Source organism: Phaeodactylum tricornutum, chromosome 2 (assembly GCF_000150955.2).
Source record: "Phaeodactylum tricornutum CCAP 1055/1 chromosome 2, whole genome shotgun sequence".
Taxonomy (NCBI): Eukaryota; Bacillariophyta; class Bacillariophyceae; order Surirellales; family Neidiaceae; genus Phaeodactylum; species Phaeodactylum tricornutum.
The window spans coordinates 1,267,923-1,294,704 of NC_011670.1; the positions used below are offsets into that span (position 1 = coordinate 1,267,923).

The following is a 26,782-nucleotide window of genomic DNA, read 5'->3' on the forward strand; positions in this document are numbered from 1 at the left end:
ATAGCAGAAGCTCGTCTGATAAGCTTTCGACACCCTTTGGAGCTTTCCGTTCGCAGGAACACAACGGAAGAGTCTCTCTTCTTCCAAATTCAAAATCTCCAATCCGTCTTTTGCATTTGACAATGGAAGGCGACGAAGGCCTTCGCCGTAGTTCCGCCTTTATGCTCGATGATATATCAATCTGCGAGGGCGGAGTAGACGCCACTCCTTTACGGTGGAACGATGGCACTCTCTCGGGTTTTTTTGCATACCGGCGACTAGTGAACTCGTACCAATCGGAATTGCATGTTGTACCCGAGTACGTGGTGTATAATGGAAGCTCCACTTACGCTATTGCTGTACGTCAACCCGGTGGTATTCAAAAGGCAATCCAGCCTGGGGCAATTTTATCACTTTCCACTCACTCCGGTGAGACAGCAAGTATTTCGTTGGAGTACAAGGATTTTGACGGACGAACGTCTCCGCTTCGAATCGACTCTTTGGGGCTGCGCGTTGCCATTGTCAAACGAGGGGACGGACAACCGATCGGAAGCATCGCTCTGCAAACCGTCGTGGGGGCGCAGGACTCTCGTTTGGTTGTCAAACTTGGTGAATTCAAAATGGCTAAGCTTGCGAGGTCAGATACTGAAAGCTCAGCTATCAAAGGAAGCTTCGACGACGACTTTCTGAGGTTTCGCATTCAATGGTCAGAGCTTCGCGTAACGATGAACGAAGCTCGCCCTGGCACTAAGCAAGAGCAGGCTTTTTTTGGATATGCCCTTGATCAAATCATGCAAGAAGCTTCACCTCTTCCGAAACAGAAGTATGAAACTATATCACCGCTTACGGCGCAAAAGCCCTGTCCCTCGAGTGAAACATGGGTTGAAGCTCGCCAGAGGCAAAGCCAAGAAGAGCTGCTGGACCGCTCGATTGCACAAGACCCAATTTGCTCAATTCTTTTCCATCGATTTACAATTGATTGGCAGCGTGTGTTCAAAGACGAAGAAAAATCCACGGACGAACGAGGGCAAGCACTTTTGAAGTCACCAGAGCGATCGCAATTATCAGTGATTGTGCACAATGTTCAAATAAGGGATGAGACCATTAATTCACCATATCCAATAGTTCTGGATTCTTCGTCAGAAGCGAGTTTCTTTGATCTTTGTATTCAGTGTCGAGGATCTCTGGAGAAAGAATTGATCAAGATAGATTTAGTCGACTTGAATCTGGCGCACTCGAACGGAATATCTCAAAAAATAATAGTGAACACAAGCGAGACATTTGTTTGGAAAATGCTTGATTTGGCTGACCGAATTCTCGCCGCCGCCGGAGAATTTGGTAGTTATGAAATTAAATTAACGTGGGACGATGAACACGATGGATATTCAGTCTCCATTCAGGAACGACGTTCCTCGTACATTGACACCGAAGCATCCTATACACCGCCAGAAAGTGATACACTTCTTGACATTAAACATGCGAGGGTTTCTCCTTTTACAATGGTGGTGAGTTTTAAGCGCACTCCGGAGGCTTCGCGGTATAGAATACGGAAAGGTGTTCGCGGAGGAAACCTGATGAATTACTTCACACGGCGTCTCAAGTTCAAGATTGAAAAAGCCGAGCTCAAGTTTTCTCGCTACGAGGCCACTGGTGTTAAGGGACCACCGGATAGACTCATTGAGCTCCTCAGTACGGTTTACTTTTCTCGCGTAAAGCTAAAATTGGTAACCATAATGACGGCTGCCAGTTTTCAAGACTGGAAGTTTTTGGCAGCTCGCGACGGTGGTGACGACGAGTTCGTAGAAGGCGACATTCTTCGTGTTACCGGGAATATTGCCGGGAACACCGCTGACTACGTTCTGAAGAAAGCTGGTAAGGGCCTTGGTTCTGGCGTGAGTGCTCTAACCAGTAAAATCGGAGGAGGAATTGAAAGTGCAACAGGAGCAGTTGGAGCTCGCTCCGTTGGTGTTGGAGTCAACAGCTTCGTGTCAGGTGTCGGAGAGGGTGTCGGAGATACAATTTCCGGGGTTGGATCGGGCGCAGGTCAGATTCTGAAAGGTGCCGGCCAAGGAGTCGGGCACGTTTTTGGAGGAGGTACGCGAAGAAAATGAGGGTTGTTTTTCCAAGACACGAGCCTTTTTTCATCCCATTCACGAATTGTTTCTTCTGCGTGTTAGTTTCCGGAGGCGCTATGATAATTGGTAAAGGTATTGGGAAGGGCATCACATTCGGTGATGGACGAGCAGTCGCGTCGGGGCTGGCTAACGGAGTGTCTTCGATCGGAAATGGTGTTGGGCAAGGCGTCGGATCAGTCGTTCAAGGGACAGCCGGCGGTGTACTCTCGGTCGGGAAAGGTCTTTTCTCCGGCGTCCAGAGTGTCGGGCGTGGGATAGGGGGAGCCTTTACAGGTAAGAAACCCAGCAAGAAGTCAAGTGCCCAACGATAGTCTAGAGTAGGAAAGAGTATGATCAGATCTAGAAATTGTTGTTGACTCACTTTTTATACTATGCTTTGTTCTCGTAGCGTGCTGCTCATGCTTCAGTTGTTGCTCCAATGGTGAAGAGCCTAGAAGAGAGGGCGCGCTCGGATCGCCTCTTCTTGGGCGCAACTCCGCTGCAGCTGAGGCATCCTAGACTTAAAAGTTCATAGTTGGAGCTTTCAAAAGTTGTTCTAACAATCACTTCCAAAAGAAACAAACCTCCTATGACCTAAAAAGAAAACCCCACATGGCAATGCTCCTATGCATACCTTTCGTCGGATTGCTTTATCGAAAGATGGGAAGTAACAAGTTTTCAGGTATCTGCTGAAATTCAGAATGAATGACTTTACATGGTTGAGGAGTAGCGGGAGGGTAGACAACCTGAAATCGGTCAACGTCCACCGGTGGAGTCCGATAGCCACCCAACAAGGCGTGTGCTTTGGAGTCGAACTCTGATGTTTCCGATGTGTCCTCATCATGGGAGAGGCGAAACATTCGCGATGCAATTTCCAAACACGTTTTAGCTGGATGGTCCAGGGATTCTGCGTGTCGATCACGGGGAAGACGTATAATTCCACCCACTGGAATATCGAGGAAAGCAAACCCAGGAGCATCAAACTCTAAATCTTTTTCTCCCTTTCCAAGCTTGGAGTCTTCAACAAAGTTTGCTGAATTTTGGGCACCGCTTGTGTGAGACTCCTTTGATAGTGTCGTTGAGTTGGTATCATAGCTTTCGGTCCGCTGCATCGCCTGCTTCGAATTAATATGAAACGACGGTACATTTGATACATGGTTGGCCTTGGAAACGGCAGGAATAAGAGGTATGGCCTTTGGAGATTTCTGGCGGCGGTCTTGAGCAATGCACATGGTGACGTGTGTGGAAAGGATGAAATAGCTATCAATTGTGGGACATAGGTATGATCTTGCTGTTGTATTACGCAGAGACTATGTGTCTAGCAAAGAAGTAACTCTCGTCAGAGAAGTGAAGCTGTCGAAATTTTGGAATGGTGAGGCAGTCAGCCATTTCCCAAGACCTGTATTGTCGCCGATGGTATAAATGAAAATCTCTCTCTGGGGGTTGACTGGCGCTTTTTTGTGCTCGAATGCGAAGTGTTTCGTCGAACCGAACACTTGCCTTCATCCGACATGACAGCATAGCCAAATCGAGAAGCGAAAATAAGTGTATTCGATATACGACTGGCACGTAGGACGTCCATGTCTTGTTCCTACATGATCCGTACACAACTTTGTTGCACTAGTCTAAACATGAGCTTGCCGACAAAACAATAAAATGCGATGTTCGGTTTTCGTGGTTTGTCACTGTCAGTTTGCAACAGAAAGCACGCATTGCTAACAGTCGAATGAGTCGATTTCCCCAATCCTGTCTTTTTTTCATTCGACATCCGCGTAAAAAAACCGTTCATCGGGCATTTCACGAATGCGATACTCGACTTGGTTGGAAATCACCCTAAAAGATTGTTTTGCCAAAGTTAAGCGTTCACAATAAAAGGGCAAGATAAGTTCGCAGTGGTCAAGGAACTGAAGTAAACTATAGCTACGCCTGGCGTCATTTTGAAGTTTAGATGAGTGTTTTCATTGTCTACTAACATAACTGTAGCGCATCTACTAGGTGCATTACCGCCTCCTACGTCGCCCCCGGCGTCGTGATTCCTCCTCGTACTCTGTAACACATGAGCGAAATGACGAGTTGTAGCCAACACTGCGGTCTTCCTCGTCAAAGGTATTGTGATCCTCGGTCCGCGTCTGGTAGGTTTCGTCGAACGAAAAGTCTTCATCAACCTCTGGACTCAATAGCGTGCAGTTCATAACTTGTTGCAAAAGTGACTGCTTTGTAAGTGAATAATGTTTCATCACAGAAAGACCAGTGCTGTTGACAATGCCGCCGTCGCCATCACCTCTTGGGGTTGATAGTGTTTTCGTACTACACGCTAGTGAAAAATTATCGAGTATCGAAGATCTTGACGCTGCGTTAACAGCCTTTTCAGGTTGCTCGAAAAGGACTGATGACTCGTCATTTGTGATGGTTGTAGACTTGAAAGTTGCATTCATGGGGTTGAGAGCGATATCCACTGTTCTCCCTAGTTGTGTGAAACTAGAGGATTCATAGAGTGTTCTGACAACCTTCAAAAACCGCTTGAAACTAAAATCTTCGTTCAAAGCAAGCTGTAACAAAAGGATGAACAGGTGAGTTTGACAAAATTGTCAAAGCTAAGTCATCCACTTCATTTCGCACCTTCGGTTGCGAACTCCGTCGATCTCCTTTCGTACTCCATGAGTACGGTAGCTCCAATACCATTCCGTTGTCGCAACAATCTATAAGTATCGTCACCGTTACCCCGTATCGCATCGGCGCCAGCAGCGTCTTGAAAATCAAAGTATCACGAATTAGACCCGACTGCAAGTAGTCACAAGGAACAAGAACTTCGTCGTAACTCTCAGCTTCGGTGTCTATATGCGAATCGAGGACGCGGCCACCATGTCCAGAGAATTGTATAAAGATAGCATCGCCGGGTTGGGCCTCTTCCGACAAGGCCTTGAAAGCTTCAACGATATTCAAAAATGTTGGCTTTTTGTGATTCTTGTCGTCCATAAGAACAGTCATGAGACCACACGCCTCGGGGAAGCCATGTACGTTAACGATGTAGTCCTGCAGTGCACGAGTGAAAAGAGTTTAGAGCCGAAACCGGGACTATCAAACAACGTTGCCTAGAAAAAAATACCTTAATCGAGCGCACATCATCATGACTGGCCTTCAACTGGGCTTCGGGAATATCTGAATAGTTGCATCCAATCAAAAGAGATCGTTTCTGTCCGTTTATTGGATCGAAGTTCGACGGAATGAGTGAAAACGGCTTGGAGAGATCAATTTTGCGAGATGTTGATATCTTCGGTACCTGCACATGTTCAATGTCTTTCATTTCAGCCTTCATTCTTCGCAGCAGGTCGCACCATGTTATTGTTACAGAATATGGGTTTGTGTACTCTAGTGAACAGCCGGACTTGTACGATTGTCCCATGCCGGCATAGAGATCCTCTTCTTCATCGTCGTCGTCGAAAATTGAAGCCGAGGTAGCAGCTACTGCATGAAAGGCATCGACATGATCGTTCGCAGCATCGTACAGGACTTTCAGAAGCGCATTGCAGCACGCTCCGCCGTACGACCTTCCTGGTTCGTGGTTTCCGTCGACCGCGTTGTATTCCTACCCGGCGAGAGCAACAGCAACACGAAGACGGTAAGAATTTTGCTGTAACTACGGTAGCCCCAATTCGTAAATGGCTCCGAGATCCATCAACTTACCTCGCTCGTAGGTAAATCCCAAACCCGGCCGTATCGAGTAAAGACACCGGCAATGACTCGCACGTCGGAAGGGATAAATGCGGCACTTTTCTTGCCGTATTCTTCCGACGCCAGGCTACCTTCTATTCGATCCAGATCTGGATCATCGCGACGCGTTAAAGGCAAATGACTGCTATTGTTGGCGACGACTTGAAGGTAGGCCATTAGGTCGGCCATGGCCAAGTTTACGTGAACCTGGTCGTCTGTAATATGCGACGAAATTTCGTCATCCCGTGCTTGAGCCGTTTCCTTGCGATCGGATCTGCCGCTAATCGGGTGAATAGGATCTGCCGCTGTATTCTTCGTTTCCTCGAAACTGTCGTTAAACGATCTCAAGCAACTTTCTTTGCGTCCGATACCGGTCGGGACCGTTTCTGCTTCGGCAAGGCTAGTCGTCGCTTTCGAATCGGCATTTCCCATTCTGCGACGAGAAATCTGAAAGTAAATTTCAAGTAAACTTCGTTGACGAACGTCCCGCAATGCGGTAGTAGCTTTATTTGGACGCGAAACGGCTGTTGCAAGTGGAAATCCTATTAGGATAAATGCAATTCTAATGTGTCTAGTGTTACGAGCTGTGGAGCAACAAAAGCTCCGGTTCGATCTGTGATCGTTACAACCGAAACACTTGATCGCAACGAAACAGCGAGAACAGGCTATTTTGAAAAAGTAGGCTGTCGACAAATTGTAAACGTTAAGTAGACAGTTAAGTGGAATTATGCTACGGCATTCGCTGCTATGACAAAGCTTTCAAAATCTGTCTGGCAGTTAAGCGATTTTATTTTACAGAATAGCGATCTACAATTATGCAATACTGGCAATTCCTTTCGTTTTTCACGTGAATTGGCGAAAGGTTGACTGTGAGGCTAACCGAAACCAATGTCGAATATCTCTCCGTGTCGACCAAAAACAACTGGGGGTGAATTGTAAACCTGGTGGCGGAAAACCACAACATCAGTTTCATTTGAACGTGACGAATTCAACCCAACGTATCCTATTTCTGCTTGTCTTGTCTGGGATTGTTCGGAAGAAATCGTTCCAGCGAAAGCATTCATTTCGAAAGTCAAGAGTTCGGCCGAAAACGGAAATGAACCACCATCCACAAAGGACCGCAGCCGACACGACACATGGCTGCACCTCCGTTAGCACGTTTGGCGTCTTTTTGAAAGTGTTCTCGTGAGAATTTATGCCAGAACCACAAAGGCCATTGCAAGAAGGGCACGTGATTTTGTTGTGGATGTATTGTTGTTTCACCTTCCTTGTTTCGGTGCCGTCCATTTTCGAGGAGACAACGAGTATTGTTTGACCTACTCGAATCAATCCGGGTTTCGGGATCAAGACCCACACAGTTTGGATTGCTATTGGAGGAAATGGACGCTCCGAGACGATGGCAGTGAACAGCGGCGCCCAGGTACCAAGCCGAAGTTTTCACAGACAACAATCAACCAGAAAATGCACCCATAGCCTTCCCTCCACCATGGATTCATTCCCTTTTCATTTTGCCATTCTACAATCGGCAACTCATGGATACCGAATCCAGGGCGATGAGACCACATCAGGGAGCAAAACTGACCGATTTTACAACGCAAGCCTATGAAACGTACCAGCGAAGTGGTAGACAAAAAATCTCAGCCAACTAGCTAACATTGACTACTCCTACGTCCCATAATTGACGAGCGTTTCCCGCCATTCTCATAGAATGTTCCACAATGAAAAGCTCTAAAACGCTCTCTTGACGATTCGGTTCAGTATAAACGTTTATGCAAATGACATCGAGCAATGTCCACTTCACAACCTCTGCTTAGGCAAGGACGAACACGTGTTGCTGCATTGTTTACATGGATGTATTACCAATGAGTTTCCAAGTCCACTTGGCGTCTTCGGTATCGATGACGAGGTATCCTTCGGAAAGACCAGGATTCTGTGGACGAAACCGAATGATAAAATCTGTATCCGTCCTACCACTGAGCGATCCCTCCGTGGGCTCGACGACCCAGTCCGTCGGGGTTCCGGCGGAAAAGGCGGCACGGAAATCTGAAAAGCCCATGAACGAGTTCTAAGCAACCAAAGGTCTACGTGAGAATCCTCTTGCGTACAATTGGAAAGAAATTAGCGATAGGGCATAGCGGCGATCATACCTTGAGCTTGAATTCGTATACTTTGGGCTGGTTAATACGAGAGTTGAGTTCGATCACCCCCTGCAAATCGTTGCCAGGCTGGACGGCACCAAAGGCTTCGTTTAAATCGAACTCCTAAAAATAATAGAGAGAGAGAGCGCAGGCACTCCGTTAATGTAAGAAACCGGCTTGGAGAGCGAGAGAATAGCGTTACTCATCAGAGGAGTACGTTCCGACGCACGGGGTTTTTGATCGTATTTCGCATCAATAGTAACATTCACCGCAACGTACCTGATTTCGCTCCACCCCAAACTTGGACAAATTCCGCCAATCCTCGTCGGTCTCAACCTTGTCGTAGTCTTCGGTCATGAATCGGTGTTGCTTGCGTTCGGCCAAGACTTCTTGTTGGTTCATCCAATTCTCCAACTGCTGCGCCCGAGAGGTATCCATACCCTTTTCGTCAATCAGCTTCTCGGCGTAACCCGTGCTTTTTCCCCAGGCGTTCTTGGCCGACATGGTCTTGGATTTGGCCATTTGCGTGGCTCCGGTCCATTCCTTTTCGAGTCCCTTCTTGCCATCGCCGGCAACACCCATCTGACCATCCCCTGACGGAATATAAAGGCAACAAATGTGTGTGTAAGAGAGAGAATACACTAGAGCAAGATTGAAAGGGAGTGTCGTTGCACCAAGGATCCCATCGCGGAAAGCAAAACGAGAGACACGTACCACCATCGAATTCGTCAAAATCCACAAACTGGGACCAGTCGCCCACTCCACCGTTGACAACTTTGTCGGGCGATAAATTGGTGAATTCACGCGATTCTTCTTCAATATTGGGATTGGCACTGGGAGAGTTCAATTCGTCGGAAAGATCGTCGAGGTAGCCGTACAGGGCTGCCTTGGTAAACGCCGCCTTGGGCTGCGGCGCAAACGCGGCGACGCCCGAGGGCGCGAGACAGATCCAGGTAGCCACCGCAACCGACAACTTCATGATACTATCGAAAAAGGAGTTTGCAAAGAGAGAGACAGAATGCAATTGTCTAGACTTTTCTAGCAAAAGAACAACACAAGAAACAGGGATTCTTTGCGCCGAATGCTGGTTTCCACCGTGAACCCTGCTGGAGCAAATCAGAACCCAAAATTTCCAGGCCGCGTTACGGGATAGTGTGGTACTACAGGTTACTGGCCAGTGATGGGTAGTGAAGTGATGTCGAAGATCCGAACGGCCTCACAGCAAAAAGAACACCCAACAGACGGAGAGAGAGATCCGAAAGTGACAATCGGACATTTGGTTGAAATGAGAGATAGCTCCTGTAGAATCCAACCTCAAATGTGTACTAAATAAGGTGACATGAATGTTCCATCCTCATTCTATTGGAATCCGGCGTTTGGAATTAGACTAAACGAGTATGCCTCATTTAATGGAATAAATCAGCTCCGGGTTTTCTTTTGTTAGTCGTTCGAGTCGGATACAATCATCTTCGGACATCGTCTCCGTTCCGGAAACGCAATTTTTTGCTGGAGTGCTTTTGTTATTGCTTGGCCGACCAACCCAAACCACTGTCCAGTAGCACACGGCGACTCTAGCTAGGAGTGTTTCACTTGAGGTTGTTTCCGTTGCGTACCACCGAGACCCTTCCAAGGTTCATTAGAAATCATCGATTTCCTTCCTCTCCCAGTGTCCCGTATATCTAACTAGCAGCGTAACGGTGGAAACAAGATGGCGGATTCAACTGCTCCAGCGAAACCTCCAGTCGCTCCGAAAAAGGACAAGACTCTGGGTCAGCCCTCGGCGTCGGAAGAAACGGCTTCTCTCTATCCCAAAATGGATCTGTGTCAGAAAATGCACCGCTTAACGGCGGCGAAGCACGCTGGAACGCTCGACAGCCTGCTGGAATTGCAAACCGAAGTGTTTACCGCCATTGCCGTGGATTTGGTGAACCCGTCACTCTACCGGCGTTTACAACTCGAACTCTACGGCGCTCCGACTCCGTCGAACGCCGCTGCTGCTCTGAAGCTGACAACCGACGATCTAGATCAGCTGCAAGTCAAGCAGGAGAAAGAGTTGGCGACGCTCGAAGCTGCCGTCACAGACGCGCAGGAAAACGCCGGTGACATGGAAGTGGTGGACGCCCGCGTCAAGGTGGCGCGATTCGCCGCACAGTCGCTGGCGGAAAATGTCGCCCTCGACGCCTACGAAAAACTCCTCGACGTACCCAAACTCTCTTCCGGAAAAAAGATTGACGCACTCATGGAACAAGCGCGCGTAGCGAGCTTTTACAAGGATACGAGCCGGGCCGACGATTGCATAGCTCGAGCCGATAAAATCGCCAACGAAGGGAGCGGCGGCGATTGGGATCGACGCAATCGTCTCAAAGTTTACAAGGCTCTTCAGCGGTTGTTGCACCGGGATATGCAAGCCGCCGCCGAAGCTCTTTTGAGCTGTATTGCCACCTTTTCCTGCAACGAAATCTGCTCCTACGGGGATTTCATTGTCTACACCATGCTCACGAATTTGTTGCATTTGAAACGACCCGAACTCAAGGTCAAGATCATTGATGGACCCGAAGTGCTGTCGGTCGCCAATCATAATCCGGTTGTGGTACGTACGTTGGCTTTTGTTGGTGATGAATATGCTCTTGTAAAGACCACACCACATAGCGAAAGGACGATGAGTCATTGTTAACATATCTCTATTGATCTTAGCAATGGACGGATTCGATTTCTCTGTCATTTCGATTCACAATTGAAAAACAATGCTCACCTCTAGCTATCTTCTTTATGATTTTTTAAAATACAGATCAAGCTCGTCAACGCCTACTACGACTGCGACTACAAGACTTATTTGAATGCCATGGTGGAAGTCGAACAGGTCTTGCTCGACGACCGTTACCTACAACCCCACGCAGCGTACTGGATGCGTGAACTCCACCTTCTCGCCTACCAGCAATTCCTCGAATCTTATCAATCGGTCCGATTGGATGCCATGGCCAACGCCTTTGGCGTTTCGGTCGATTTCATCGACACGTACGCTTCTCGATTTATTGCCTCCAATCGACTCTCCGCAAAAATTGACAAGTTCGGCGGGGTCATTGTCACCAATCGACCCGATCGGAAGAATGCCCAATACCGCGATATGATACAAAAAGGTGATCTCCTGTTGAATCGCATTCAAAAGCTGGCCCGCGTGGTAGATTTGTAAAAATGATTCACAGTCAACGCGTAGGTCTGTCGTGCGTTGCTGGTAACCTAGTGGTGTGACATTCCTGACCTATTCATACACTGTCAACACAATCCTCCTTATTGTTAGAATGCTATGCAATAGTCCTGCACGGCCTGAATACTGTGGGCCATGTAGTTGATCTACTAGAGCCTTGACTATCCAAGTGCAGTTATTAAAGTACTACTATACCCCAACGTACTACCTCCAATGATTTGCCGCGTTGGACGTTCATGCCAAATAAGGCCACAGGAGCTTTTGTGGTAGAAAGCAAGCACATTCCCCACTCAACGGGCGCTCCCGCTAGAGGCGCAAGAATGATGTCGGAGCGTCTATAGAAACACCGCTTGTCAATTCAACGGACAAAAAAGAAACGGATGCGCCACGAATGTGTTTCTCCCTTGAGTCAACTAGATCTTAAAATATTACTATTTTGCACAAACATCCACCAGCACAAATTCCCCGTACGTACAAGAGAGAGACGAAAGAGAGTCTTTCCGAGATGATGAATACTCTTTTCAATCTTCCTTTCGTCGTGCCAAGCGGGCCGATCTACGTGGAGTAATACCCGAGTCGTCTGCGCTCTTGGACGTGTTACGCTTGGGAGTCGTCACGCCTTTGGATGTGGATCGCTTAGGCGATGCCACCTCGTCATTTTCGTCCTCTCCAACGGGGGCCTTTTGTACCGACAGAGATGAGAGACCGAGAACCGCTAGGAACCCTAACAGTGCCACCTGAAATTGTGCAAGAGGCAGGAAGGTCAGATTACGATGTCTCTTGTATGGAAGAAAAAAATATCACATGAAGGCCTGGCCAACAAAGAGACAGTCACGAAGCCTCATCCGATGTGACGAGCGAAAAAGGAAAAAGCCGTTGGTCCATCCGATATCGGCGTGCAACGAAAGGGCACCTACCACGATCATGATGGGGACTTGGTATTGGGGATCGATTGAAACCATACTTTCAATTGGGGAGTCAACGACAGGAACAGCGGACAGGTGCTCTGTTTCCATTGTGTTGGTCGCTTTCTCGAGGGTTGTCGTACACCGTTCACATGTGTATGTGTGTGTGTTAAACCTTTTGATTTTCCGGTGCGTTCTATATTGCCCAAGGTCCTCGCGAGAACGAGGGCAGGTGCACCGCGTCGAGACGGCTCGCTAAAAGCTTTAGCTCGGACATTCAAGCGTTATTTGAAAACGCCTGTATCACATCGGTAAGAATTAATTTCGCGCAAGCCAGACTTATACAATCAAAATATACAATACTGTATAGAATATTCACAAAAAGTCTGTCCATTGCCCATTCTCGTCTTCTTATTCACATCAGCCGTCCCACATTCGATTTACGACGAACCAAACAGCGACCAAATTGAACGATGGGATTCTACTTCATCCACATTATCCGTGTGCCCCCCTACAATTCAAACCAAAAGGGATCGATCTCTGAATATCCATTTGATTCATCTGAATAAAGATCCTCAGACCCGCACTTCAACTCTTACAATGTCCATGTTTCCTCCATCCCATATGCCGTCACTGCCACAGGCGTCAGCCATCCTGCTATCGGCGCAAGCTGCCGCCCAAGACAAAATCAACCGTGAGCTCTTTGTTGGAAACACGCCCCCGGGCACTTCTGAACTGCTGCTCCTACATTTTGTGAATAGTGCGATGCGACGCGTGGGTCTCTGTCAGCCGCACGAAACTCCCGTAATGAACAGCCGGGTCAATAGCAAATTCGCCTTTATCGAGTTAGTCAGCGCGGAGATGGCGAATCGTGCAATGAGCCTTAACGGGATTCCCTTTCTTGGAGCTGTTCTAAAAGTATCACGTCCTACAAAGTACATGGGACCGAACGTTCCCACCAAAACATGGCAAGATTTGACGGGGCAGTCTTTACCGGACGGCGTAGCCTTAGATGCCGAACAGGAGAAAATGACGCGCGAATTGTTTATCGGCAACACTACCCCCGAAATGACCGAATCGGTGTTGCGAGATTTCCTGGGCAACGCAATGGAACAAGTTGGCTTGACAGTCATGCCTGGAAATCCTATTACGGCTTGTCGCGTTTCGGGCAAGTTTGCCTTTGTGGAAGTACGCACGAAAGAGGAGGCGACGAACGCACTCAATTTAAACAACATTCCGTTCATGGGAACCGCCCTTCGAGTTGGTCGACCCTCTAAATGGAATGGACCTCCGGATCATCACGGGAACTGGGAAGATATCCTGGCCAAGTACATGGCGGGTGAAATCCAACCGAATCAGCCAGGCGGGGCAATGGCAGCCCAAACGCCGGCTTTACCACAAGTTGTGAGTCGTGTTGTAGAGCTGCAAAATATGCTTTCGGACGAAGACTTGGTCGACGAGCAGGCCTATCAAGAGGTTCTGGAAGATACCCGTGAGGAGTGTTCACAGTTTGGTAAACTTATTTCGGTGGTGATTCCGAAAAAGGGTGAAACAGGGGAAGGGAAGATTTTTTTGGAATACGAGACAACGAACGATGCTGCTCAAGCGATCCAAGCGCTCGAAGGTCGAACGTTCGATGGGCGCAGAGTCCAAGCGACATCATGCGCGGAAGCGAAATTCGTCGCCATGGACTATGCATAATTTAGACAGAGGTGGAGCTTTTTGTTTCGGAACAAGAAATGTCGAAATGATTCCTGCGAGCTTGACGAAATTTATGAAAATGCAGAATCCGGTGTTTAGGATCATTTTAACCGTGTATATAGTCTGGTGCTTTGAAGTGATAATCTATTTCAATTTCCTATTGATACATGCAGGCAAGGAGTGACTCGAAAAAAAGGCTTAGTCTGAAGCCGAGACCAATACCTCCGACCGCTCGTCGCGGCTCGGAACCGATGACCCAGTAGCATTGTCGTTGTGCTCCGACGAGTCGTGAACTTGATCTGAATGTGTTGAATGCGACCACCCTTCCTTTAGTCCACCACCGTTAGGCCAGAAACAAGCATATCCGAGCTGTGCCATACCGGCGGGACGCGGACTCCGACCAGTCGGGAGCTGCGACACCATTTCAGCCTCGTCCAATCGAGAAATTAACTCGGGTCTGGCCTTTTGAACACCCTGATTGATTTTGTGAAATAACTTGAATGGCTCTATTGGTGCAACCGCATTGACGGCGGACCTCATGGCCCAGTTCGGAATGTCGGGACCGGGACTGCCGTGCGCCACCATAGATATACGAGTCTTTTCCGGATCATCGGGATCGCGCCCAATATAACTGGCACCTCTTAGTGCGTAGGCCCATGGATTTTTGCCTTTGGATTCGTCCAGATGAATAGAAGGCTCGCTGTGGCAAGCTTGATTGACGAGTACTTGTGTGCCATCACGCAGCCATCGATGTTGACAGTATGTTAGAAACTCTCGAGGTTTAATAAAAAGGATTTGGTACGTTTGTCCCCAACAAATCTTGGAATGCGGGGATACTTCTTCCACGTCTACATGGCGTAATATCAAATCATTGTAGTCAGTCATCTTTTGCTCCTGTGCCAGATAGGCACACACTTCGTCCAAGGTTGCGTCAATGGTAGCGTACGCTTTGAGACAAGGATATTCTCGTTCGTCCTTCAGATCAGCGTGCGGACCGCGAGAATCCTTCATCCATTTCAGGTAGGCTCTGGTTCGTCCTTGCGAGTTCATATGCCTCATCACTTTATTGCACTGGACTTCCGTCCAGCCGTCGACCTCGCCGTCTTGTTCAAAGAGAAGCTCGTCAGCCCATCGTTCCACATCCGCTCCAATAGCATCGTATTCTCTTTGTCGCTTCTTCCGAGCCATAATAGAAAGCGGTCCTTTCGGTGGATCTACCTCGACGCTGGGCGTTTCTCCGGAAGACGATGTTCCCATCATACTCTGTCTCATATCGTGCAATTCTTTCCTAAGCGCTTCCATTTCGTAACGCATCCCCCTCAATTCTTCCAACGTAAGAGTCATGGTCTGTTCCACCGTTACACGAGGCTTTCGATTGTGAGTAGATGCTAGATCTTTCACTTTGGAGGGTGTTAAACCGTAATAAATACCCGCCGAAGACAGATGCTGATCAATCCTATCCAGGTCAATGTCTAATTTCGGTGGGCGCGGCCGTTTTCGTTTCGTGGTCACGGAAACTTCTACTGCGGAGGCGCTCCGCTTATCACCGGGGTGGCGCTTGGAGAGTGCTGGAATGGAGCGCAACCAACCATTTGGAACATTTTTTAGAAAGGTCCGGGCGGCAGTCGTAGATAGTGAGGGTGCCATCCGATCGGCCGAGACTTCCCAGACGGTTTCGTGGGACCACAGCATCCAGAACAAGCTCAACGGCAGGAAGCATCTCCACCACGACATCATCGTGTGCAGGTAGTGACTCTTTCGAGTGTAAAGGAGGGCCTTCCAAAAATCAAGGAACGGACGGAATACGCTTCGTCTTCAACCGATCCAGTTCGATATATAGTGGCCTCGATCCACAAAGTGGCATCTGTGGTGTTTACCATCACGGCGTTTGGCCTTCCAGGAAAAAGACACGCCTTCAACCTCGCGACATCAACAGAAAAAGCACGGAAGTCGAATTGGAAACGCGTCATACGGCAATCGTGTAATGGGACTGGAAGTGAGCAGCTGTGACATGAGCAGCTGTAACATGTGAGTGACGGTCTGCTGATTTACCGTTACCACCACGAAATCCACGGACCTTTCCGTAATGTCATAAAAATACCATGTAACAAAGAGCAGAATCCAAATTGACTGTGAGCATGAAACTTTTGAGATTGTCGTCATTTCGACAAATCACTTGTCTTCCTGTTTGTTTCTGGCTAGAATTGCTGGTTATTGGGTATGTATAGCTAACACTCTCCTTCCTTGCGTTAGTTGCTTTTCTCTTTTTTATTTTTTACACTACTTCAATTGTCATGGCTCCTGAAGGCTTTGCCACCTGACTCTGAGTCAGAAATTATTACACTGCCTGTCCGAGCTAGCGGCGATCTTTGCTGTTCTGTTGGCAAATCGCTCTTTGGGGCCGATTTCGAAATTCGACCCGAAAGCGTCTGTTCTTCGCCGGTGAAAGCCTCGTGCTCTCAAGACCGATCGGCCCGATCGATCCCCAATGATTCCGTGACCATGACGAAGACTACGAGAATGTACAGACGAACAGCAACACTTTTGTCGCTCCTTGTCATCCTGCTGCTACTCACGTTCGTTCCAACTTAGCTCGCTGTTGATTGATTCATCGCGCTGCTTCATCACAACTTAACTGAATTGCCACAAAAGAATTTGCTTTTACTCCTTACCGAGTCCGGTACCTCCACGTGACTTTTCGTTCCTCATCAAGACCAAAAGGACCCTCTCCTCCACCATGGGCTCCGCCACGACACTCGAGCCTGACGATCCCGCAGTTCCAGAAGTTCCGCAAGCCGTCACGGATAGCGAGTTTTGCCGGAAACCTGCACCGGCTCCACTCCGCGTCTGTTGCTACGGTTCATCGTCCAGTCTGACGCCGGAACGGTACCGGACGGAAGCCCGGTCCCTGGGATACATTCTCGCTCGTCGTGGGCACACTTGCGTCAATGGGGCAGGTTCCTTTGGTTGCATGGCCGCCATGAACGAAGGAGCCGCCATCGGTAATGGACACATCGTTGGAGTCATCCATGAAATGGTAGGTTCTTTGGAAACAATGTTCCGTCTGCCGTAGTCCTCTTATCAAATCTCGTCTCACGTTGCCGCTTTCGTTTCGCTGTCAGTGGCTCGTAGACTCTTCTGACTGGGCCGACGTCCCGCTCCGAGATGGTGGAGCCCATCCGGTCTTTGAACGCTCCGACCACCGCGACGGCCCGACACGCGAAATGCTCGTGGCGGGTGGTGACGATTTGCAGGAACGTAAAAAACTACTCGTCCAAGGCGCCGACGCCCTGGTGGTCCTTCCCGGCGGCCCGGGAACCTGGGACGAACTCTGGGAAATGGCCTGTGGACGCAACATTGGACTCCACGCACTCCCGATTGTTTGCGTCAACGTCGACGGTTACTACGAACCCTTCCAGGCCATGCTGCAACGCGCCTACGACGATCAATTAACCAAATTGCCCCCGCACGAGATTGTGCATTTCGAAGACTCGGCGGAAGCCGCCGTGCGGTGGGTGGAAAACGCGCAACGCGACAAGTCGACCACCACGGATCGACTCCGCCACCGAAATTCCGCGTTGCGACAAACCTCCGTCTTGCACGGGTCGCTGGACGAGTCGGATTCACGGTCATCTTGGATAGGGCGGAGCCTCTCGAGAGCGAGTGAGTGGGCGACCGAGCAAGAAACATGGTTGGTACCATGGGTACAAGCCAGTGCTCTCTTGACAGTAGGAGGACTAACCGGCTTTCTTCTCGCCACGAAGAACGCCTCGAAAATAGCATAATTATAGTCACGGATTGCCGAGCCACGGTGGACTTCTATTGTTCTACTGTAGTAAGGTTACATTGGATGGAACCGTATTGTACTTACAAAAGGGTAGAGCACATAGCGGAAAATCGCCTCCTAGTCGGTCTGCGTCCCAAAATAATCTCGGAGACGCTGTCGTTTGCGACTCCCTTGGTGTAAATGATCCTTATCCGGACCGCCGCACCCGTAACTTTCTCGGACTACAGCCTGGACTGTGTGCCGATTAAGACACGCATCGAGATGCTGGTTCAGAATATCGTTCTTTCGGCCATCTAGTTCACGCCCACAAACGGGGCAACGGACATTGTTTTCTTGGATCTCGTCGTGTGCTACGGGACTGTAATTCTCGTCTATTGCCTCTGACGTATGGAAAGCTGATGATTGGGATTTCGATGGAGACGGAGTGGAGTCTGAGTCCTCCATTTTGAGAAGCGATTGTGTATTTACCGACGCCTTGGGCTTGGCTACCAGGTAGGTGTCGATCGACTTTTGAGCTTTATCGTGAGACTCGCCCATAAAGCTCGAGCATCGAATACCAAGAAGCCGCACAGCGAATGACCCTGAAAATTCATCTTTTAATTCTCGCAGCAAGTCCAAGGCGATTGGTCTCAGGTCAGCGGCCGCCTGGATGAAGACCCCCCTTCCGAGACTGCGACTACGAGACAGGCAATCAAACGACCTCAATTTTACTTTGACGGTCACTGTATGGGCAAAGATATTCTTGTGCTTCATATCGCTGGAAAGAAGCTCAGCAATCTCTTCCAGTTTCAAATTGATCGCGGTCCAGGACTCTTTGGCAGCAAAGGTACGTTCACGACTAATTCCCTTTTGTCCTGGACCATCATCGGTCTCAACATCATCGGCATTTCGCTCGTCAGAACCAGAGCATCCAATCGAGGCTCGCAAGAGAAACTCTGCCGAGGCTTCTTGAAAGAGAAAGCGTACAAGGGATCGTTCACGATACAAGTCGGCAACCGTAGCAATACCGAACGAGCTGAGAATCTTCGCCGTTACCCGTCCGATACCCGATACTTTGCGCGTCGGCAGAGGATGCAAAAACCCTATTATACTTTCATGATCACTAGGAACAAGGCACTGTCCGTTGGGCTTGTTGCGATCGCTCGCGATCTTACTCAAGAGAAAGTTCGGTGCTAAACCGGCGGAACAAGTCAGCCCACCGGTCACTTCTGTCACACGAGAGCGCATATCTTGCAGTACTCTCGCGGCAGCTTCCAGGCAATCTTTGGGTAGAAAAGTGGTAAGTATGTTCTGGCTCGCGATCTTAGAGTCAACCGGAACAGACGAGCCATCCCCTTCACGATCTTTGTTTCCATCCCCAGACTGCGATCCTGCGAGAACAGCAGAAATTCGTTCGTGGTCCCAATTTCTCGTTAGCTTTAAAGCCAGGTAAGGCGCTAGATCCATATACGCTTCATCAAGGCTGTAACACCTTAGATGAGGATCATATTGACTCAAGACATTCCGCACTTGGTGTGACTTGGTCCGATAAAGATCAAATCGCGAGGGCACATGAATCAGTTTTTTTGTACCACTCGAGAGTTCCTCTACCAGTCTATCCCCGATCCATCCAGCCATAGCTGACCGTACTCCGTACTTTCTTGCCAGATAGTTGCTGGTTAAAATCATATTTTCTCCAACGCAAGCCGGTTCGCTGGCAAGTTCTGGCCGTTCCAAAAGTTCGCAAGCCATATAGAACATATCCATGTCTACGACAACGCATGTGGATCGAATTGGCCGTGCGGCGAGAATTCCGGGTACACATTTTTCTATAGCTCGTTCGTAGAACGTCTTCCACTTTGGATCGTTTTCGTTCTCTTTCTGCAACTTTGCTCGCAAACCCGCGATTCGTTCGTCTACTTTCTGGTCTCGACGTCTCTGCTGTTGAATAAAAAGCGAGTTCCCCGACTCTCTCAAAATAATTTCGTCTATTCGCTGGCGGTCAATACCTTCCATCCCTGCTTTATCAGAAGCGGCAATAACCAAAGCTGACGCCACTAATGGGTCATCTTTGGGGCTAGCATGTTCTGACGTCCACACTTCAAGCGCGGATGATTCTTCCGTCTCGTGCTTTGCTGTCAACCGTTTGTTAGTGTGCCCCGAACTCGTGATTCGCTCCACCTTCGATGACAACGCGTTCTCGTAGGAAGGTACAGCTTTGCGACTGTGTTCCTTGATGTACGGATTTTGGATCGCTGGTTTGGATGCATTTTTAGGCACCATGGTCAATCCTTAGCAAGTCCTTCGAACGCCAAAACTTGATGCCATTCACAGTCACTTTCTCACCGAAGAGAAAATGGGGATAAAAACATGACTCTGAACGGTTTTCGGAAGAAAGGGTAGGGCTCCGAAGGCATGATGGGTATCTCTCATAAAGAAAAACCTGCTCACTATAAGGACGCATCCTGAAAATCTGCGAATTGTAACGGTATCGTAAATAGAAAAGCGGATATCCACAGTGGACTACGATACCCCACCTGGAAGCCGAAGCTGAAGTGGAGAAAAATCAACATCGGTTCGCTCTCCGCCATTACTGCATCTCTCCCACATGAGACAAGAGCACTTACACTACGCGGAAATCGAGAGCTGGTTTCAAAAGAGCGTGTCAGCCGGATCAGATTTCCTCTTTGATACCAAGCTCTACGAAAGAGAGTTGAACCGTCTGTGGGATAAGTTCGATGTTCCTTTCGAAGTAAGTGGGCGTTACAAGAGAGAAAGTAATACGCTCAGCGATACCTCTAACTCGATCGTTATCGTCGTTTATCAGCTTTTGCAGTCGTTTCTGCGGAACGTACATGTCATCCATGTTAAACGCCAATCGTCAGCAATCAAGAAATCACTTGGTAATTTGGCGGACAAATACATGGCCGGATCAACAATTGTGGAATTGGCGAAGAAAGAAAACTTTCCTCCTTATCTCTTGGCTCGATGGATGGTGGAAACCATTACATCGATCAACAGCAGGTCGGCGTTGACAGAAGCGATGCGGGAACCAGCAACCATTTTGGACCCAAGCGTAATTCTTCCCGATTACAAAGAGTCCGAAAGCGTACGTCCCTCGTGCTCGTCCGACAGCTCAGTTCCATCCCGAATTTCCCTGGAAGTTCAAGAGGCAATAAACGCGGACCCAATGTACGGTCCTCTCCACGACAGAGAGCGTCACACTGTTGGTGTCGAGTTTGAGGTTGTACTGGAGCATTTGTTGAGCACTCGCGGCTTGCCGTTCGAATCTGAAGCCGAATTGCGTAGTCGGGGGACCGCCAAGACACCTGACGTTTTACTCACTGCACCATTGGGTGTACCGGTGCGGGACAAAGACGGCAACGAGGAATGGAAGGTTGTGTGCTGGATAGATTCTAAGGCGCTCTTCGGCGATGTACAAACGCATCAAACTTCGGTGCTTCCCCAAGCTGAAACCTACCTGCACCGCTTTGGTCCCGGTATGATAATTTATTGGTTTGGTCACGCTCCTTTGGAACGACTAGATGATGCACAGGGGGACCTTGTCATCCAGGGTTGGGAGCTTCCTACCCGACTCATGCTGCCAACCGGCGACATTGTCGAGCCGGAAGCGGCGCTCATCACTTGATGCAACTAGTGTGAACATGTTGATGCAGAGTCTTACAGACGCTTTCCCTACTTGGATACAGAACGATACACATTTGACGCCGACTTGTTAGAATGAGACTTTCGTTCGTTTCTACCCGGTAGAGTGACAAGTGTCGTCACTCTGTTAACAACACCGTCAATTCAAATTGAGAAAGTGGGCAAAGCCAAGCGATAATAGCATCAAAACTCAAAAGGCTCTAGCTAGCTAGGAGCAGTCCTCCTTTGAGAAAGGCGGTATTTTTGTGACTTTCTTCATTTACAGTTAATTTAGAATTTCCGGGTACGTTTATTGATTTTGAGCTTACTGTAAACCCCGCCGGATTTTTGCGCATTCGAACGTTTCACATCGCGAAACCCAAAAGATGAGACCGACCACCATGGACATAGCCCACTGTGCTTGTCAACGCCTCATTGTAACAGCAAACTCATCTACGGCAGTTACGATATTTTGTTACCTACTTTGCAACGCAAGTAGTATTCTTTACGATGCGCGATATTCCGTTGGCGCATTTGCCGCTCCGTCCCTCAACGCTACAAACGTTGCAAAAAAGAGGATTCTACGGTACCCGGGAACTCACGGAATCCAAACAGTCGGGCATGGCCAATTTGGCTGCTGAGCTTGCGTTGAATTTATCGCAAACTTCCGCGTTGTATGCCGAAGTTGATTCTTGTTTACGGACAACGACGCCGGTTACTAAAACGGCGGCCGCCTTGTTGGAAGAAAATGTCGAAGGCCAGGGATGCATCATAACCTTTTGCAGGCATGTTGATACGCTCTTGGGAGGAGGTATCGCGATGGGGGAACTCACAGAAATTGCAGGTCCGCCAGGCGTCGGCAAAACGCAGTGGGGAATGCAATTGGCGGTGGACGCTCGTTTGCCAAACACATTCGGGGGAGTTGCCGGCGAAACGGTGTACGTCGATACGGAAGGGTCGTTTTCGCCAGAACGCTGTCACGATATGGCGACGAGTTTGGTCCAGCACATAGAAGCCGGACGTAGGCGGCGACAGGAAAAGGGGCAAAAATTACAACCCATGCCAGCCTGGTTTGCTCCCGACACGATTCTACAAGGAATCCACGTATACCGCGTCCACGACGAAGCCGCACAAACCTCCGTGTTGTACTCACTGCCTAAATTTCTGCAAGACCGACAAGAGGCAGGAACCCCCGTGCGTCTAGTAGTAGTTGACAGCATGGCATTTCACCATCGTGCCGCCCCTCCTAACTCTGATTTCGTCGGACGCACGCGTTCCCTGACCTCGCAGGCTGCCTTCTTGACCAACCTGGCGGCCCAGAGCGGTATAGCCGTGGTGGCGATCAATCAAATGACGACGAAAATGACCACTTCCGAAGCTTCCAAACAAGTCCCGGCATTGGGAGAGTCTTGGGCTCATGCCGTCACTACCCGAATCCTTTTGTCTCGTCCGATTTCCGACACCAACGGCGTTCGAACCTGTACGTTGGTAAAATCCCCCCGTTTGGCCTCGGGAAGTGCCGACTACCAGATTTTGCAATGCGGAATACGAGGAGTGGATGCAGTACACGTTTCGGACGGACCCAAACGACAGCGCACGGTATAGCAACGACTCAGGATTTTGCTGAATTCTTCCGATCTGTCGTACAACGTTCTGAAATCGTGAGGTGATTCATACAATAGTTGGCAGCCTATTTTGCAAGTCTACCGATTGTAAAACATGTCGTTCATAGCAGGTCAGCATTGTTTCGGCGAAAGAACCACGCCTAGCGTAGAAAGTACACCCCAGCGGTTATATTCTGAGAGTACCGTTGTACGATATATGATATAAACAGCTAAAATGAGAAAGCCAATCAACGGTCCCGGACGCAATATTTCTATCTGTAGAGTAGACAAATAAATGAAAATCTTTTTGCGGGGCAGGATAGGTCTATACCTAGTACCGTAAGAAATCTAACATTTCTTTATGACCAAAATTCTTATGGGACGGCACGACTAATGACCTTGGCACCACCAACTTGAAAATCCAGAAAATTTGGAATGGAAAATTGCTCCTCCGCACCTCAACCGAGATCCATCTTCATTGTGAACCTCGGGGCATTCAACATAACGTGCGCAGCCTCAAGCCAGTCTAAAAGTTGCCAGGCTTATATCAAAGGTGCAACACGATGAAGAATGGTAGCCAAAATCCTCAGAAAGATAAGGAGGAATTAGCCGAAGGCGAGCATCGATCGAGGGATTTCTCCCCGCCGAGCAGCGACACGGAAGCTGACGCTCGTCCTTTGTCTGAAGATGGCACCAAAAGCTCCTCCAATCTGCCAGCGGATTCTCCTGGAACTTTATCCACTGCCCCTGAAGCGTCTGCGGCATCTTTGAGATTAAAGCAACTCGAGCAAGATGTCGTCTCGAAGACATATAACAGGGGTAACGCCAAACCCTCCCAGCCTGGCGCCGTCGCTGAAGGCGGTGCGTCCAATCTTTCGCGACTGGAACAAGAAATCGCCGCCAAGACACGAGGCACCGATCGATCGTCTAGTGGAGGGTCTGTCGGTCTGATTCAACTGGAACAAGACGTTGCTGCCAAGGCGCGTGGCAGGAACACTACCGCTGCCACTAGACCGGGTGCAGCACCTTCGGGCGCAGCTGGCCTCTTGGAACTGGAGCGTGACGTCATTGCCAAGTCGGTGCGTAATTCGAATACTTCGCAGCCTGGAGCTGTGAGTGAATTGGATGTAGTGAATGGTGTGGGCGTGACATCCGCCTCGACAGCTTTGAATCAGCTAGAGCGGGACGTCATAGCCAAGTCGAAGTCGTATGATGCACGATCGAGCGCCAGCGTCGGCCTGCACCAGTTTGAGAACGATATTTTGGCAAAGAACCAGGTACGTCTACCAAAGGAGGCTAGTGCGAGTGCCGCCCAGTCGTTAGTTCAAATGGAGAACAATCTAGCGGCTAAGCTGAGTGCTTCGGGAGCGGCTGTCTCGCCTAGTAATTTCACTTACTCGGGGAAAACGGACACACGCTCCAGGGCACTGATGGCTCCAAACGCGCTGACGGCGATGCAGCAGCTGGAGCACCAAATTGCGCAAAAATCAGAAGCGACTGGCGGTACCACCCCTCCCCCCGTTGGAGTCCTTAGCTCCGCTGTCCGAGGACCAAGTGTTCCATCTACAGGAAGCGGTCGTCCACTTCGAGCTGAGTTTACTCCTGATTTTTCAGCCTACGATATCCCCCCTCCATTTTCTTATGAATCACATCCCGTAGGAGAACACGCACCACCGGATATCCACGGCTTTCATGGCACACAGTATAGCCAAGATATTCCTGGTGCAGAATCAGGCGGTATTGAAGCATTCGTTGCTGACAACGTCGTCGAAGCAGTGGGCGTTGCGGTCATCATGAGCGAAGAAGAGGAGGAGGCGGTTGGCCGCAAGCGTCGGAAAAGGTACCTTTGTTTCGGTGCACTCTTCTTGTTGTTACTGGTTGTTGCGATTGTGGTAACAGTGGTTATCATTACGGGTCGGTCTAGTACTACTGTCCTAGATTTGCCCCCCACTGCAGCACCGTCGAGCGCTCCGTCTTCGGCACCGTCATTTGCCCCCACAACGGATGGTGTACAGGCTTTGATCTCGTGTCTGACGCCTGCAACAAGCATCGAAACTTTTCAAGACCGTGCATCGGCGCAATATCGAGCTGTCGAGTGGTTGACAAACACGGATCCGTTTGTGCAGATCAATGGGCTTCAATGTGACAGCCCCAAATTTTTGCAGAGATACGCATTGGCGACCTTTTACTTCGCCCTTTCAGGAGAAGAATGGGAAATCTGTGGCCTTCAAAATCCCGAATGTACCAGCGACCCAGCTGACTTTGGATGGCTCTCTACTCAAGACGAATGCAATTGGTACAAGGTTAGATGCAACACTCTAGACATGGTGGAATCCATCAATTTCGGTATGTTATCCTGCCGAGTCGCGATTTGTTCCCAATAAAACGGTCTACCTAACATCGCAATATTCCCATTTTCAAATAGCGGACAATACCGCGGTCGAACGGGCACTGACGATCCTGAAGGGTGCCATTCCGAAGGAACTGCAGTACTTGACGGACATGGTTCAATTTGTTGTCGCCGACATGCAGATTGAAGATTCCATTCAGGATAGTTTTTCTACTTGGTTGAAACTAGAGCGTCTGATCTTGAGCAGAAACAATTTTACGTCGAGCATCCCAGACGATATTGCTATCACTAATCCGCTCTTGTCTGATTTCCAAGTAAGTGACAACCAGCTTTCGGGTCGTCTTCCAGATGGATTGGTCAGCTTATCATTACAGGATTTGAGACTGGATGGCAATAGATTCACAGGAAGTCTACCATCATCTTTTGGGGAGAATTCCGAAAGGTTGAGTAAGTAGCGCAGCAGGTATTGCCTCGACGAAAGCTTACAGAAAATTTTGCAACATCTCATGTCGTCTCATCTATCGCAGACAACCTCGCAGTACAAAGGAATCAATTGGGTGGTCCTCTCCCCAGTTTGCTCTGGACGCTTCCAAACCTTAGAACCCTTGATCTCAGTGAAAATGCTTTCAGTGGTGAGGTACCGACCACGATTGGATTGATGCAGAACTTACGCGTACTTCGTTTGCATAGCACGCAGCTCGGAGGAGAATTGCCAGCTGAGTTCTTTGGTATTCCCAATTTTTCGACACTAAACATTGCCAATTGTCGCTTCCGCGGAGCTCTTTCGGAGAACTTTATCAATTTTAACCAAACACTACAGGAAGTGATCGTAGCGTTCAATAACTTTACCGGTCCTATACCCGTTGAAGCATTCGAAGCCGCTCAATTTCTTGGTACGTACGATCTGTATCACATTCACGCTCTAGATATTGAACGGATGCGTTTCTAATACAACTTTCCAATTATAGAGGAGCTTAACCTACAGGGAAACCAGCTTTCAGGCGTTATATCCGAAGCACTGTGCAATACAAGGGGAACGGCTTTTGGCCAACTAGCCTTTCTAATTGTTGACTGCAACATTGATTGCAATTGTTGTGATCCGGTGTCGGATTGTGGCTGATGGTGCGACCTACCGTCGCTTTGACACATGTTTATGATGATCTTTACTTTTACCATGACAACGCTTCGTCCAGATGTCTCCCTTTCAAGCACTATTCCTTTGTTGCTTATGTGAAGTGATCTCCCTTTCTGACAGTTGAAGTGATTAAAAATACAAGTTACTCCTCATGGAGGCTACCTTCATAGATGTGAAAGTAGAGACTTGGTAGCAGTGCGAAAGCGTTTTAAATGGCTAGTATCAGAACGGAAGCAACTAGATATTTGGCCATATCTCGATTAGGTTTTCCTCCGCATACACGTGCGTCTCACGGAACTGGGGAACGAGTCCTCAAGATGCTGCGATAATTTGCAACTCACTGTTTCATCAAATTTGTATTTTGGTCACGAACTATGGTATGGGACAACGAGAAACTGCAACATGAGCCCGGCGCGAATTTGGGGCAAAAAGTGAGTTTTTCTGGGTACAATTTTTCAAACCCCGCCGACGAATGTCAGCTTATTTACGTGTGCAGCTGAAGGTGAGTAAAAAGCAGTATAGTTTTCTA

General features: G+C 48.9%; 12 protein-coding genes across 12 annotated transcripts; 6 read left to right on the forward strand and 6 right to left on the reverse strand.

The window, feature by feature from the left end:
- Window positions 1-2,465: 2,465 nt before the first annotated feature.
- On the reverse strand, window positions 2,466-3,729 carry PHATRDRAFT_43715 (predicted protein). Its single transcript, XM_002178071.1, has one exon. It carries the CDS (start codon window positions 3,323-3,325, stop codon window positions 2,744-2,746), a length of 582 nt encoding a protein of 193 aa, XP_002178107.1. The 5' UTR covers window positions 3,326-3,729; the 3' UTR covers window positions 2,466-2,743.
- A 364-nt stretch (window positions 3,730-4,093) lies between these two features.
- Window positions 4,094-6,236, reverse strand: PHATRDRAFT_32992 (metacaspase; the record flags this gene model as incomplete). The annotated part of the gene is made up of 4 exons (XM_002178072.1): window positions 4,094-4,642; window positions 4,713-5,126; window positions 5,200-5,679; window positions 5,778-6,236. The coding sequence occupies 4 exons, from the start codon at window positions 6,234-6,236 to the stop codon at window positions 4,094-4,096; spliced, it is 1,902 nt and encodes a 633-aa protein (XP_002178108.1).
- An 867-nt stretch (window positions 6,237-7,103) lies between these two features.
- On the reverse strand, window positions 7,104-9,084 carry PHATRDRAFT_43716 (predicted protein). Its single transcript, XM_002178073.1, has 5 exons — window positions 8,657-9,084; window positions 8,222-8,535; window positions 7,952-8,065; window positions 7,299-7,869; window positions 7,104-7,278 (listed from the first exon to the last, which is right to left on the reverse strand). Exons 1-4 carry the CDS (start codon window positions 8,919-8,921, stop codon window positions 7,648-7,650), a joined length of 915 nt encoding a protein of 304 aa, XP_002178109.1. The 5' UTR covers window positions 8,922-9,084; the 3' UTR covers window positions 7,104-7,278; window positions 7,299-7,647.
- A 566-nt stretch (window positions 9,085-9,650) lies between these two features.
- Window positions 9,651-11,132, forward strand: RPN7 (regulatory proteasome non-atpase subunit 7; the record flags this gene model as incomplete). Its single annotated transcript, XM_002177756.2, has 2 exons — window positions 9,651-10,532; window positions 10,731-11,132. 2 exons carry the CDS (start codon window positions 9,651-9,653, stop codon window positions 11,130-11,132), a joined length of 1,284 nt encoding a protein of 427 aa, XP_002177792.1.
- Window positions 11,133-11,546: 414 nt separating this feature from the next.
- PHATRDRAFT_43718 (predicted protein) lies at window positions 11,547-12,199 on the reverse strand. The gene is made up of 2 exons (XM_002178074.1): window positions 12,065-12,199; window positions 11,547-11,884 (listed from the first exon to the last, which is right to left on the reverse strand). The coding sequence occupies exons 1-2, from the start codon at window positions 12,161-12,163 to the stop codon at window positions 11,669-11,671; spliced, it is 315 nt and encodes a 104-aa protein (XP_002178110.1). The 5' UTR covers window positions 12,164-12,199; the 3' UTR covers window positions 11,547-11,668.
- Window positions 12,200-13,423: 1,224 nt separating this feature from the next.
- On the forward strand, window positions 13,424-13,753 carry PHATRDRAFT_10029 (predicted protein; the record flags this gene model as incomplete). Its single annotated transcript, XM_002177757.1, has 1 exon — window positions 13,424-13,753. The coding sequence occupies one exon, from the start codon at window positions 13,424-13,426 to the stop codon at window positions 13,751-13,753; it is 330 nt and encodes a 109-aa protein (XP_002177793.1).
- Window positions 13,754-13,878: 125 nt separating this feature from the next.
- On the reverse strand, window positions 13,879-15,578 carry PHATRDRAFT_43720 (predicted protein). Its single transcript, XM_002178075.1, has one exon. The coding sequence runs from the start codon at window positions 15,488-15,490 to the stop codon at window positions 13,952-13,954; it is 1,539 nt and encodes a 512-aa protein (XP_002178111.1). The 5' UTR covers window positions 15,491-15,578; the 3' UTR covers window positions 13,879-13,951.
- A 1,017-nt stretch (window positions 15,579-16,595) lies between these two features.
- On the forward strand, window positions 16,596-17,274 carry PHATRDRAFT_6277 (predicted protein; the record flags this gene model as incomplete). The annotated part of the gene is made up of 2 exons (XM_002177758.1): window positions 16,596-16,794; window positions 16,928-17,274. Coding segments are annotated over 2 exons (546 nt in total), but the record flags the coding sequence as incomplete, so codon positions are not given.
- A 758-nt stretch (window positions 17,275-18,032) lies between these two features.
- On the reverse strand, window positions 18,033-19,544 carry PHATRDRAFT_25495 (predicted protein; the record flags this gene model as incomplete). Its single annotated transcript, XM_002178076.1, has 2 exons — window positions 18,904-19,544; window positions 18,033-18,780 (listed from the first exon to the last, which is right to left on the reverse strand). Coding segments are annotated over exons 1-2 (1,380 nt in total), but the record flags the coding sequence as incomplete, so codon positions are not given.
- A 583-nt stretch (window positions 19,545-20,127) lies between these two features.
- Window positions 20,128-21,480, forward strand: PHATRDRAFT_43723 (predicted protein; the record flags this gene model as incomplete). The annotated part of the gene is made up of 1 exon (XM_002177759.1): window positions 20,128-21,480. One exon carries the CDS (start codon window positions 20,128-20,130, stop codon window positions 21,166-21,168), a length of 1,041 nt encoding a protein of 346 aa, XP_002177795.1. The 3' UTR covers window positions 21,169-21,480.
- A 110-nt stretch (window positions 21,481-21,590) lies between these two features.
- Window positions 21,591-22,765, forward strand: RAD51-g2 (Rad51 DNA recombination/repair protein; the record flags this gene model as incomplete). The annotated part of the gene is made up of 1 exon (XM_002177760.1): window positions 21,591-22,765. A coding segment is annotated over exon 1 (1,089 nt), but the record flags the coding sequence as incomplete, so codon positions are not given.
- Window positions 22,766-23,253: 488 nt separating this feature from the next.
- PHATRDRAFT_43724 (predicted protein) lies at window positions 23,254-26,279 on the forward strand. Its single transcript, XM_002177761.1, has 4 exons — window positions 23,254-25,114; window positions 25,194-25,565; window positions 25,646-26,011; window positions 26,087-26,279. Exons 1-4 carry the CDS (start codon window positions 23,332-23,334, stop codon window positions 26,236-26,238), a joined length of 2,673 nt encoding a protein of 890 aa, XP_002177797.1. The 5' UTR covers window positions 23,254-23,331; the 3' UTR covers window positions 26,239-26,279.
- Window positions 26,280-26,782: the final 503 nt, after the last annotated feature.

Excerpts from the sequence above, each read along its gene's own strand:
- PHATRDRAFT_43720 (XM_002178075.1), bottom strand. The coding sequence starts at position 15,490 with ATGATGTCGTGGTGGAGATGCTTCCTGCCGTTGAGCTTGTTCTGGATG.
- PHATRDRAFT_43718 (XM_002178074.1), bottom strand. The coding sequence starts at position 12,163 with ATGGAAACAGAGCACCTGTCCGCTGTTCCTGTCGTTGACTCCCCAATT. Across the intron at positions 11,885-12,064 it reads AAGTCCCCATCATGATCGTG|GTGGCACTGTTAGGGTTCCT; the intron begins GTAGGTGCCCTT and ends GCACAATTTCAG.
- PHATRDRAFT_43715 (XM_002178071.1), bottom strand. The coding sequence starts at position 3,325 with ATGTGCATTGCTCAAGACCGCCGCCAGAAATCTCCAAAGGCCATACCT.
- PHATRDRAFT_43724 (XM_002177761.1), top strand. The coding sequence starts at position 23,332 with ATGAAGAATGGTAGCCAAAATCCTCAGAAAGATAAGGAGGAATTAGCC. Across the intron at positions 25,115-25,193 it reads GGTGGAATCCATCAATTTCG|CGGACAATACCGCGGTCGAA; the intron begins GTATGTTATCCT and ends ATTTTCAAATAG. Across the intron at positions 25,566-25,645 it reads GGAGAATTCCGAAAGGTTGA|ACAACCTCGCAGTACAAAGG; the intron begins GTAAGTAGCGCA and ends CATCTATCGCAG.
- PHATRDRAFT_43716 (XM_002178073.1), bottom strand. The coding sequence starts at position 8,921 with ATGAAGTTGTCGGTTGCGGTGGCTACCTGGATCTGTCTCGCGCCCTCG. Across the intron at positions 8,536-8,656 it reads TTTTGACGAATTCGATGGTG|GGGATGGTCAGATGGGTGTT; the intron begins GTACGTGTCTCT and ends ATATTCCGTCAG. Across the intron at positions 7,870-7,951 it reads TATACGAATTCAAGCTCAAG|AACTCGTTCATGGGCTTTTC; the intron begins GTATGATCGCCG and ends TTGGTTGCTTAG.